Below are 13,036 nucleotides of genomic sequence, written 5' to 3'. Positions count from 1 at the left end.
GCTTGTATGTGCCTTTCCGGAGCGTATAGACAAGCAACGTATTTTTGTCATTTAATTTGGACGACTTGTTAGCAAAAACAACTAAATCTAAAACTATCTATTTCATCAATGGTACCAAGTAAGCTCAGGCCCTGTTTTATCAGATGTGCCTTTCGTTTAGACGGCGACAGCGTTTTTGGGGCTTAAAAACGCAAAAAAGTGGAAATCTTAAAAACGCTCCAGCGTCACTTTCCCGTGCAAACGTCTGCAGCCTCTATTGTTGTGGTGGCTGGCGACCCACCCCATATTTCGTTACATAAATCAAAATATAGAGTGATTACTCCCCCATGGCCACTCCGCCGTTGGGTATCCACAGCCTGCCTATACTTGGTCCGGACAGCTTTCAGCTTTGATGATATCTGACTTTTACAGATAGCGTCTTTCTCGTGTTGATATGACGTCCCTCCAGGTACAGGATACTGCTGAAGAAATTCGGTCCATATGTCAATATATTTTGACTGGCAGGACTCCCAGTCCACAAACTGTTGTGCCACCTCCTCGTCTGTCCAGACAAAATGATCAGCTTTTGTTGTTCGCCTCGCCATGTTTTGGTTTTGCACTACTAGGGAGAGAAGTAGAAGGAAGGTTCTACGCAGGCACGCGGACTTGGTGGTTTTGTGTGGCAGTGCTTCACACTACCACCTAGCCGCCTGGTGTGCAAACTTCATCGATTTTCACACACTTTTGCGTCACCATATGCACTCAGATTTCCCCCCCAAAACACTTGTCTAAACGCGGAATAATAAGTGATAACGCAACGCCACTTTTGCATTTTCTCCTCAGATCGTTTCCGTCTAAACATAGCCTCAGGAAACATCCTGAGACAAAAACATCTGTAGCCAACACATATATTGGGTGCTTTAAGCAACTAAAGAAAAAAAAAAAATAAAAATAAAACATAATCAGTGCATGATGTCATGTATTTTAGCATTTAGCCATTTACGATACTTTATTAAATGTTTAGCTAACAGAAATAGTGTGACAGGACAATACGCTTATGTGATTTCTTGCAGAGAGTAAGATGAGAGGCTTGATACCATCTCATGTCTGTATGGTAAATATAAACCTGGTAAGCTTAGCATAAAGAGTGGGGGGTTGCTTTAAAGAAAAATTTGGATCCACTGTTTTAAGACATATTTTGCAGTTTTCAGATCTAATGTGAAGCAAATATGGTAATAGAGCTCTCCTCAGCGTTAATGGCACTGTGTAAATATGTATTTGGAGGAGTACTGCTCCTGAAGTCACCGGAGGTAACCTAGGAAACTATCACTACTGCCACTGGGTTTTTGGCTAGAACATTAGGTGAGGTCTTAAAAGTGCATTCACTATGAAGTGAATTAATTAAAAATGGTAAGAACAGCAGCTGAAGTTCATCATTCCATATAGGGTTTGGTCTGCTTTATGTCCTTTAAAATTATGTTTTAATGATGTGCATTATGATATTCTGCATATGAAGCAGGGCAGAGTAGGCCAATGAGGGCCTGTTGATGGGTCACCAACTGCATACAGTAATTGGTAAGTACTTTGCAAGTACTGTCCAGAGTAGAGTGTGATTTTCTTAATTTGTTCAAACACTTATACCCAACAGGGAGCACAAGCACCATTATTATAGCAAAACCACAACAAGCACATAAACAGCAATAATTACGTTTTGTATTTACTGTAAAAATATGTTATCACCTACTATAGTCCACAAAAAAAAGACAATATGATAAATCTTTGGCTTAAGTGTGAATAGCTTCTCTCAGAACAATTAACAAAGCTTTAAAACTACAATTATCCACTAAAACAATATCTAATCTGAACAATGTCACAATGTAATGGCTGTAACCATTCATGAAAAAGAATCCAAAAATAGGGACAATTTAAAGCTCTGGCAAATATGGACCTGCTTTTTCAACACAATTTTTTCTGCCATCGCGTCAAAAAGCAAAAGCCTTCTTTAGCGTCATATTTAGACGCACTTGGTAGGGCCTCTTGGCGCAACTTTTTGACGCTCGGGGTCGGGAGTCTTGGCGTCACTATTTGACCCTCTCGGACCTCGCCTGTAGCCCTTTGGCGTCATATTTAGACGCGCTTGGTCGAGACTCCTGGCGTCAATTTTTGATGCTCTGGGTTGGGACGTACGTTTATATGACATGCGGCACAAAAATGGGACAAATAGGTTTAGGAAAAGATCATGGTTGGGGTTACAAAATTTAAGTTTTTTTTCCCAGTGACACGCAGGTCTCTTGGCTGAAAGTCCTGTGTTGTTTGAACCCATCGACCACCCCAACCAACCTTCTTACGCAGATTTTCGGTCTTTCATACTACTCGCTACCGTGGTCGCTCTTAATACTACGTCATCTTACAGTTACAGCTGCTGCGGTGCGTTCCATTTAGATGCACATTTTTTTTCTGAGAGCCACTGAGCAAGTGTCAGTATTTTACAAGTTGTGAGTGAGAAGCGGTTGTTTTTTTTATTGCAATTGTTTGACTCAGAGCAGCAAGCTTTTACCTTGATGGCAGTGGAGGCGATCTGGATGTGGTGCAGCTTGTGCAGGGTGCTCTCCCTGTCAATAAAGTAGGAGGCAGCCAGCTGGTGCAGAGCTTCCAGAGTCACAGCTGTGCCATTGGATTCACTCACTTCAGCCGTCCGACTCAACTTCCGCTTGTCCACAAAGATCATTAATGACTCTTCCCCTAAGAATACGTACACACACAGACACATACACACACTTCATTAATGACTCATTCCCTGTGAACATGCACACACACTATTCTCAGTGGTGGAATGATAAACATTAACCCATTAACACCTGTCTGTGCTAATTATATAGGCAGATAAACATGGTAAAGGTGGAAAGCTAATTAGAAACTTAGCTGTCTCTGGTCATTTTATACTGTGGTCTACATTGTGTTATTGTGATAAGTCTGTGGCTACAGTATAGTGCACAAATTGAGATGCTTTATGAAACACCAAGTCTTTTAATATGAACAGAGCCAAAGCTTTCAGAGCACAGAGTATTGACAAACGGTGGAAAGAGTGAAAGATCAATGGAAAAATCCTTTTCTAACAGCATTAGTTTTAATGGGGAATTTGGTTTTAATTTGGAAAGACTTTAGAACTAACAAAGTACATTTCCACTGGGGATACAGTGTAGATAAAGGTTAGCGCTTGTCTCCACCAAAATGTGAAAAAAAACTCTCAATTTTAATAACTCACTTTGTACATGTCCTGAAATAGTTAAAAAAAATAAAAAAAACATGTGTTTCCAATACAAATAAAGTTACAGAAATAATATGGTGTAATAGTCTTAATTGCATTGCAAAAAGCTTCTTTATTTTGACACATTTCTTCTATAAAAAAAAACAACTTCCTTTGGTAACTTCATATTTTATTTCAAGAAATATTAATGCTAAAATATGCTACTGAAAGTAACTTTAAAACACTTGCATACTGCTTAGATACAAACTACCTATATGGTCCTTGCCACTGTGTCGGGGGTTTTCAAAGTGTAAGACTGTGGGCCTTCTCTCAGACAAAGCTTAGTTTACTTGCTTAGTTTCGCTCAATTCCTGGATGCCTATGGGATGGGAAAAGCCCATCATGATTATGTTATTTGATCCCATAGACACTCAACAATTGAGCCAAGATAGCCTAATATTTCTGTTTGACACAACTTCAAAGTACACCAAATATATAAAAAGACTGTGCTCAGGCGCTTATTAGTTTCTGACTCTGGGAAAGTGAGACAAAATATAACATTCTCAAATACTACTGTATGTCTGAACTATATCTTTAACCAAATCAAACATTTAGGCTATTCTATATGATATTCTTTTGACAAGTAATGTCATAACTAATGTGATATATTTTTTTCACTTCCTTTCACAGAGCCTCCCCCCCTTAAACAGTTTGGAGCCCTCCTGGGAGCCCCACCTCCTACTTTGAAAGCCTCAGCTGTAGGTAATATCAGGCCATGCTTTAGCTCCTGTACTTTTTTCTTTTTGTTTGCAACACACAAACGTGATTGTCTTTTCCGTCTATTTTAAATACTGTTGGTACTCATCATGGATTTGAGAGTTTATGCACAAGAGACACACGATGAAAAGAGCCAGCAGAGGAGCTGGAAGGGGATGGTGCAGCAGATAGCCACGGGAGCTTTGCTGCACAGTACTCTGGCTAACTCACATCCATTGTTAGGGAAACTGGGGATTCTTTTGTTTAACAACTCCAAACTCCATTGTACATGTTGAATCAGACAATATGAGCTTAAACAACCACAAAACAATCCAACAGTCACAGCTGAGACAATATTTTGTCACACACTTAGTTATTTGAGCACACAAGAAGCTTTAGAGTTTCAAATATGTTTAAGTGCTACTCCTTTTTAAAAGATCACTCTTGTATGGCAATTCTCCTTCATTTGATAGCTGATGGTCTACAGCAGTGGTTCTCAAACTTTTCTTCTGAATTGTTTCTTTAAGCCAAGTACCCCCTGACCAGTTCTATTCATTTTTGGTAGAAAAAAAAGTGTATATAAAGAGGAACAGTACAGCGCTGTCAGCGATAGATTTACTAAACAACAGCCTTGGAACTGAAAAAAACTTTTAAATGCTAATGAGAAAAACAGACAAAAACTGTAAAAAAGACAAAAACTTGGAAAAAGAACGAAGGAAGGCAAGTTTAGGTCACAATAGTATCACAAACTTCAAAAACAGTGACATAAGAAGAAACAAGTGAGAAACTTGTAATAAGTAGATGGACAGTAGAAGGAGGGAAGGCAAGAATAGGTCCAAAGAAGGGGACACAAATGTCACATTTTTGGTAGGAAAAACAAATGTCTACATGAAGAGGAACAATGTTCTGGACAACAGCCTTGTAACTATTAAACATTTTATTAAATATCTCATGTACCCCCTGCAGTACCCCTATTTGAGAAACACTGGTCTACAGCAACAATGATGGACAAGCAGAGAAAGATGTTGATGACATGGTACCAACTTAGGACACTGTGGTTGAATATATTCGGAACAGGAAAAAAAAAGTCCCTTTAACCTTTTCCTATTTAACGGTTTCCACCACATGTGAACAAATAATGGGTTAATTAGAGCGATAATGGAAAGTATAAGCTTTCTTTGATGCAGATTCATCGCGTAGTTCTTTGTAATTTACTGCTTGCATGACTGTGATGTATGAATAGCTGTTGGAAAGGAGACGTTCAGAGTCCTCCAAAGTAGTAAAGTTCTAGTGAGTGTTTAAAACAATTATCAAATACAGTATAATTACATTTTGTTTCACTCACTACTGAATTTAGACCCTGGTTGCTCAGGTTGAAATACTGGTAAAGTTTCACAAGCCTTAAAAAGGTTCCTGGAAGGTTTCCTGTTTGGAATAGGGCCACATGTTAATCTTGGGCTTTGCCCCTTGTGTTAAGGTAGGTCAATAAAAACAAAGAGAATCACAGCCCGTCTACTGTATTTACCTCCCAGTGTTGCAGAGAGCAGGAAGTGGGTTCCGTATTTCTTGATAATGTTGTCAGTGATGGCACTGAGACTGGGCCTTCTTCCCAGCTGCCTAATGGTCTGGAGGAACTCCGGGTCCAGCGGCAAAGGAAAGCCATTGTTCTCTTGTCTCTCCAGGGCCACGCTGTTCACCTTCCAGCGGCCAAACTCCCTGCAATGTCACAGAAACACACGCTAAGAGCACGCAAAAGACACACAACACATGAATGCTACATGCAGGCACATTCGAGAAAAGGACAAGGGTCCAACAGAAGCAAGACATATGGACAATTCAAAGACTGAATGCACCAATTCTATTGTTTTCTGCTTCTTGAAAATCAGGAAAATATGACCCACTGTTGGGTGAACGAAACACAGCTTGCCCCTCACATGGAGGCTCATATTCAGATCTTTTCCTGGCGAACCGTAAACAATGTATAAGAGGAAAAAAGATTGAGTCTCCACCAATTTTAAATAATAGCGTAATCTTTTCTCATCTGGTTCGGAGGCGCTGTAGTTGGACGCGCTATAATCACGGATGGAGTCTTGCTGCTTTCAGGGCCTCTTTTGTTGGTAACAGGCTTCAACTGAAGTCGTTTGATACTCAGCCTGGCCTTGGAGCATGCCAGCTGCCTTTATCTACCAATTGCAGACTGATTGCTGCTGCTTGATGCATAGATTAGCGCTATCCAAACGCAGCTGGTAATAAACATGGTTCTAGAGAAATGGTAGACCTTTCATTCACTGGTGGGTCAGTGGTTGACACAAATGAAATCGGACATGCACTTGAATGAATTTGCCTTTGAATGTGTTTTTGCTTTGTAAAGGCAAGATTTACATGTAAAAGTACACCGTGTTATGTCAGAGAGTGGCTGCAACAAAAACCATATCTCTTCTGATTAACGTATCTCTCCTCAAAATTCTACATCTACCCTGCTTGTTCAGATGAAGTACTGGGAAGGTCTATTTAAAGAATATTACATTATAAGTAAGAAGAGTGAAAATTCGAAAAAAGAATATCTTCTTCACCACCTTCTCCACTCCCACCTCCAACCAAGACACATCTAAAGCAAAACAAAAAAAATATTGTAATGTCATTGTGAGAATTAAATACAGAGAGGAAGGAACATCTTCAATGTAAGCTGAACAATAGCCATGACTCAGACAACCCCACATGTGAGAAGACTCAGGCAAATACTAAGTTTTCACTTAATTACAGTTATTTTGGAGAAAATCAACAAATAATTTGTTTCATACTCAACCATTTCATCTTTTTGATAATGCGAAGATGCAGTCTGGAGGATGCTGTAACAAGACAAATTGGCAGCCACCTCCCAGTTCTACAATTTATTGGTTAATATGACAATGGCCTATGAACTGAGACAAAGACAATATTTTACTCTACAATTTATATCCAATCTTAACTGCATTCATCAATGTTGGGACACTAGTGAAAAAATGACATTCACCATTCATTTGGAGTTGTGTTTTCGTCTTCTATACGAGTGAAAGTCCAATATTTACTCACCTTTAAGCTCTAATTTGGTCTCCACCAAGTCCTGAGAAAAATATCTGGCTTTTAGCTGCTTAACCAGCTAGTCGCTAGCTTTGTCTGTCTGGCTGCTGCTGCTGGAAACAGGATTGAGGGGCACTGAGACTGAACCATCCTGTGGCGTAAAAAAAAGCATTGCAGGTGGGTTATAATTATCTGTGGGTTTATTGATGGGTGGCGGTTAAATAGGCTATATATTGTTACATTAGGTTGTATTTTTGCTTCAATGTGAAGTGACTTTACATTTGTCAGCTATTTTATTCACTGGATTAGCCAAAAACAGACATTCCCATCTCGTTGATTAATCTATGTGGAGCCTTAATTGATTTGAACAAACTGTGCAATTTATCAGAGATTTTCAATAACATCAGCATCACTTTATCTATATCACCAACCCCTAGCAGAATCCCATTCAAACATTTTGCTTCTGCAACAGACAGGACTGCACAAAATGACAGACTGTTTACAGCATTTTTGTCTTCCAGCACTGCTTGCTCGTCCTCCGTTTGCAAAGTAGCAAATAGGAACTTTGGGTTTCCTGATGTCTTTCTCTCTCTCTAACATATATACAACCCCCAACACCCTACAGACACACACCAACTCCCTCATGCAAAGACACTCTTGCCCACACACATGTATTCACGCAGCCTGCAGCTGCCAACATCTAAACAAAGCTGTCCTTGCTCTGCTATCGCCCAGAATATCGCAGAGCCCTCATGGGCGCGGGTGTAGCTGCCAATCAATTTCTCACCAATAACAATGACCCCCCTGAGAAAAATACAAACAGAAAACAGCTCATTAAGGCCCGTTTCATATCTGTGTTTCTTCATAACGAGCTAAAGAAGGGAGCAGCGCAGAGAGAAAGGGAGAGAACTTAACTGCGTTCAAAAGTCGACACAATGCCTCGCCGTGCTGCTCGCTGATGGACATTTATGATTGGTGCCACGGCTAAGCTGGCGGATACAGCACACACACACACACACACGTACGCACACGCACAACGTAACCTCACCTTCTGCATGCCACTCACAAACACACACTGCAGGAAGACTGCAGGTTTATTTCACCCTTAACTCCTCTCAGTGAGATCCTTATTGACTGAAATAACCTATCACAGACACACACACACACACAGGTTTATTTCACCTGCAGCTCTGTGAAGCAGAGACGCTGCACATCTACGCCCCCCCACACCCACACCACGCCAAACTCCCCTCTGAGCGAGCTGGAGCTGCAGGAGCTAAAGGAGCCGTGATCAGAGCAGGGGGGAGTTGTACGCTGCTACCTGTCCATCACAGCACGTCTCAGATCCATCACAGCGTACAGGCAGCCTGAGGACGTCCAACATAACAAATCAGGGAATCAACCCAGCGAATAACCTGCTGATGCAGTCGAGACACGCTACCGAGCATAGCACTGCAGATTGTGTCTGTTCAGTACAGTATGTGACTGAGCGTGCTCCGTAAATGTCTGCTACTGCTAATGTTATCTCCTGAGGCATGTTAACAGGGAAATTGTCTTGAAAACAAAACGACACTCACACGACACATCATTGTATATTTTAATAACACAAAATACATTTTTACAAAAGCCATCTGAAAATGTAAAACTGCCTTTCCGGACAAAGTAGCCTCTTGTAATTTACTTCAAACGTTTTGAAACACTACTATAAAACTAGAAGGGCAGTGTGAGAGCCCAGACCTCCGCCAACCAAATGCCCTATCTCGCATTGTTAATAATTATAAAAATGATTTGTGTATCCGCCCTGTGATTCGGATCCTCTCCAAAATTAAAGGGGTTGTTCCATTCCCCATGCTATACCTTTCACCCAAATTTCATGATTTCATGGGCCAGGAGTTTTAGCGTAACCATGCTGACAAACAAACCGAAAACATAATCTTCTTGGCGGTAATAACAATAACAATATGGCTTCTAATTAGATTTTTCGATTTGTTTAAGCACCAAGTGAAGTTCCAATAAAATGGCATACTGTACATGGGTTCTATGTGATATTATATATCACATGGACAATTACAGTGCCCACATACACTATTGTTTAGATCAGCCTCAATGTCATTATTCTTTGTGAAAAACAAAGGCATTCTGCAGGGTTAAAGTCTGATCCTCTGGTTTATAAAAAGCCCGCAAGTTATGGTAAGACTGCTTCATAATTCTGTAAAATGACTGGAAACCAAACAGGGCCACACCACATCTTTAAAACTCTGGGCAAAAAAAAATGCTAAATCAGATAACAGTAATGCATGCAGAGATTTGCCCATGAATTCTGTTGTTTGTTCCTATTAAGCTGAACGACTCTGTGGCCCATTTATGAACTTTACACACAAGTCACATATTACTGATAGAACATGTGAGGACTTCATGGTATTGATGCATAAAGCAAATCCTCTGTATCATGATAACAATTTACACGTTTACATGTTCATTGCACACTATTTTCCAAACAGCAAGTAGATTCATTGTGGATGGGTTTTAAAATATATATATATAATTTAGGGTTAAAATCCCTCTTCGGCTGCAAGTTAATTAGTCTAGCATGAATGAGCTCTACGATTCTTCTGTTGCTGGTGTCTCACTCATGCTAATGTTAATGTGTTGAGCTACGATGCATTCTCATTTGAACTCATCATCAGAACATTAGACTGTCACGGAGAAAGAAGACAAAAAAAAACAAAAGAGAAAGGAAAGAAATAACTTGAATTATCGTTGCAGGTGTTCCGAATATTTGCATGCATACGCTGTTTCCAACAGCGGGCTGATTACCTCTAAAGACGGTTTTCCTTCATCTCTCATTTTTCTCGCTGTTTCACTCAGATACTGTATAATGACTTTCCAGCAGTTATGTCCAGATCATTGCTCTACATATCACAACTCTGGATTTACAAAGCAAATGCAAATATTTACACACTGGAGAAACTGTGGATTGGGATACACTTTGTTTTCTTTTATTCTCTATAATTAATGCACATTCATTTTGAGCCATAGGGGAGGAAGTTAATTAAATGACTTAACTGACTCAGAAAAGTCTCATTTCACCTCTGATTGCATGCAGTATTGAGCCTTTTTTTTTTAAAGTACATCATTGTCTTTCATTGCACTTAAGAATTATGTGACATACTGTATAAACAGACACCCTCGTCTCCTAGAAATGTTTGTATACTTCAAATTTGTTTTACAAGTTTTTTTCTGTTTCTGTCAGATTATGCTCACTGGCAATGTTTTTCCCAGCGAAAAAAGTTTGTCTACAAATCGTAGCAATATAACACGGGAGACTGTGTTCCTCATCTTGAGTCCCACATGATGTAAGCTTGTAGTATCAGTAGTATATAAAGATAGTTTTTAGGAGACAGGGTAGGCCTGAAAAATCTAGAAATGGCTGCTACAAAACTGGTTTGACTTTTTTTACATTGTTGTTTGTTTTAAATAACCAAAGAGCTCAGAAAACAGCATTCAATTAAAAGAAAAGAAAACGGGGCAGGAGACAAAAAGCAAATGCTATGGCATCAGGTGAAAGAAAATCATTAGATTTATTGGAAACGGTTTGCATTTTTGTGAGTAAAGAAAAAGAAAAAAGAAACTCACAAGCTACCCGACATTTACCGTTCCATGATAGACAAACTTTAGTTTATCATCAAGAGAAGCCTAAACGAGAACATATGTGTGTGTTTGTAGCTGGGTTACCCCAGATACCAAAATAACCCGTCGTGCAAAACAGTCGGTTGATGTAGACTCAATGTTATTTCAAGGACCTCCCCAAAGAGAATTGTGCAAAAATGGAAGAAAAGTCCTTCATGCTTCATTCAAGAAGATAAACCCAATTACATTAATATGGAAGACCTTGCAAGCTACAGTAACAGCAACTGCTCTGCTGTTTTCAATGTTCAGATTTTAATTTTTCTTTGTCGAAGTTTGCTATTTTTCTTCTCTCGGTTTAATCTGATGTGACATTGATCCTTTTCAATATGCAGGGACCATTAGACACAGCTACATTAATTTAGAAACTGAGAATTACAAACAGAGAGGCTTTTCATTTGCGCAACATTAAAAGAAATTCTACACATGCCGGGTACATTTTGTGCATTTTCCTTAAAGGCACCTTCATATTGGCATACATCAACTTTGCAAATTGGGATTCTGATGATACAGTCTCAACAGGAGCAAAGCTGGAGAGTCAAATAAGAGTGGAAGTAGGATGGGGGAGAAATGATGGAGAGACTTGTGTCTTTTGGTAATCCACCCACCGTGGAGACAAACAGGGAACGAAAGTGAGATCAAGACAAGAGAAGAGTGTGTAATGATCTACTTAATAGCTGCTGGTTGTGAACGCTTCACGGAATTGACACCAACAGTTTCTCCAACGTGATCAAACAAACATCAGACCATTAATTTGTGAAAATCCTATTAAACCAGTCGAGAGGTCCTATTAACAACACAGCATACTGTTTCCTGCTCATTTTGCTTTTTCATGTCTTTGATGCTACCAAGTGTTACTCAAGTCTGCATTTCAAACACTCGATTACTAAGACTGTTATCATTGCCACAGACATTCTAAAACCCCTGTAAAGGATTGGGATGAATTGCATTTGGGGATGCAAAATGGTGATAAAGGAAGCAACCAAGTCCTACGCTAAGGGGTTGAAGTAGAGTCCAACTTACTGGACATCTCATAACAGTAACAGAATAGCTGTCAAATAAACGTTTTACACGCAGTGTAATTAGACCTGGGCGATATGAAGAAAATCAGATATCACAATATTTTTGACCAAGTACATCGATGTTGATATTGCCGCAATAATGTAAGGTTGACTTTTGGAGCTTTCACAAAAAATTGACACAATGAGATTTTTGATAAATAATCATCAATAATGTGGATATATTGACAAAGTTTGTTAAGGCAAATAACAGAACAGCTAGACCAGTCTGGTAAAATCAGAACATCACTGTGTGATCAACATCACTTTACTGTAATGCAGCCTGCAAAACCAGGAAAAGACAAGACTTGTGTCTAATCACGATATTACGATATCCAAAATTTAAAACAGTATCTAGTCTTAAACATCAATGTCCATATAATATCGATATATTGGCCAACCCTAACTGTATTGACATAGATCTGACTACATATTTCTTCTTTTCCTGCTTTGGTGTCATTGAAAAACTCAAAATGTTGTTTGTTCTAAAATAATATTCGACAGATGGGCTAAAGGAGACTAAAGTCACTCTTTATTACTCATTATTTAGGAAAATCCCCTAACAATAGCCAGAAAATTTCCTGCTCCCAGCCAATAAAAAGCCCACCACATAACTCCAAATAAAAGCACAACTTGTCTTTTTTAAACTTAGATTTGAATACAAATTAAACAAATGAGAATATAACACATTATTCATTGAGCTGTAGAAGTGCTGCTATAAAGATATAAAAAAAAAAAAAACTTTGTACAGAGTATTAGCAGTTTCCCCCTGCTTCCATTTTTTTAGTTAAGATAATGGTTTGCTGGCTGGAGCTTATAATTAGCGTGCAGATGTGACAGTGGTATCGATCTTCTCAGCTAACTCTCTGCAAGAAAGTCAATAAACATATTTCCCAAAATGCATAGGGTTGGTAGGAGACAGGAAGCAAATTGCAGTCTCCAGTCAGGCACTTTGCTGTCGCTGAGAAGCAAAAGTGGAAGTAGCACCCCAACACCTCTGTGGGAGGAGGTTGAGGTGGATGGCCATACAGTCACTTTTAGCAAACAGGAAAACATAATGGTAGTTGATTTTGATGACCCTTATTTGAACTGCCCTCACCAGAAAAGCAACCAATTGCTGTCTTTTCTTTGGTTAATACAGTCTCATTAAATGGAATTAAAATAAAAATCCCATTATATTGTATATGTTGGTTTATAAGATAATTATAGATGTGAAACTAAAAGTAAAAAAATGTCTTTGTTTTTGCTA

General features: G+C 39.2%; 1 protein-coding gene across 1 annotated transcript in view; it reads right to left on the bottom strand.

Moving 5' to 3' along the window:
• Positions 1-6,592, bottom strand: part of LOC114561944 (BMP/retinoic acid-inducible neural-specific protein 3) — a 31,094-nt gene extending 24,502 nt beyond the window's left edge. The window contains exons 1-3 of the mRNA XM_028588118.1: positions 6,508-6,592; positions 5,508-5,698; positions 2,537-2,721 (exon numbers count right to left, since the gene is read on the bottom strand). Of these exons, the coding sequence (XP_028443919.1) occupies positions 2,537-2,721; positions 5,508-5,698; positions 6,508-6,509 (378 nt within the window). The 5' untranslated portion in view covers positions 6,510-6,592. The remainder of the gene's footprint in view (positions 1-2,536; positions 2,722-5,507; positions 5,699-6,507) is intronic.
• Between the last annotated feature and the right edge of the window lie 6,444 nt (positions 6,593-13,036).

The sequence above is a fragment of the Perca flavescens genome, chromosome 9, assembly GCF_004354835.1.
Source record: "Perca flavescens isolate YP-PL-M2 chromosome 9, PFLA_1.0, whole genome shotgun sequence".
Taxonomy (NCBI): Eukaryota; Metazoa; Chordata; class Actinopteri; order Perciformes; family Percidae; genus Perca; species Perca flavescens.
The sequence above is the reverse complement of the archived record's forward strand: the minus strand, read 5'-3'. Positions and strand labels throughout refer to the sequence as shown.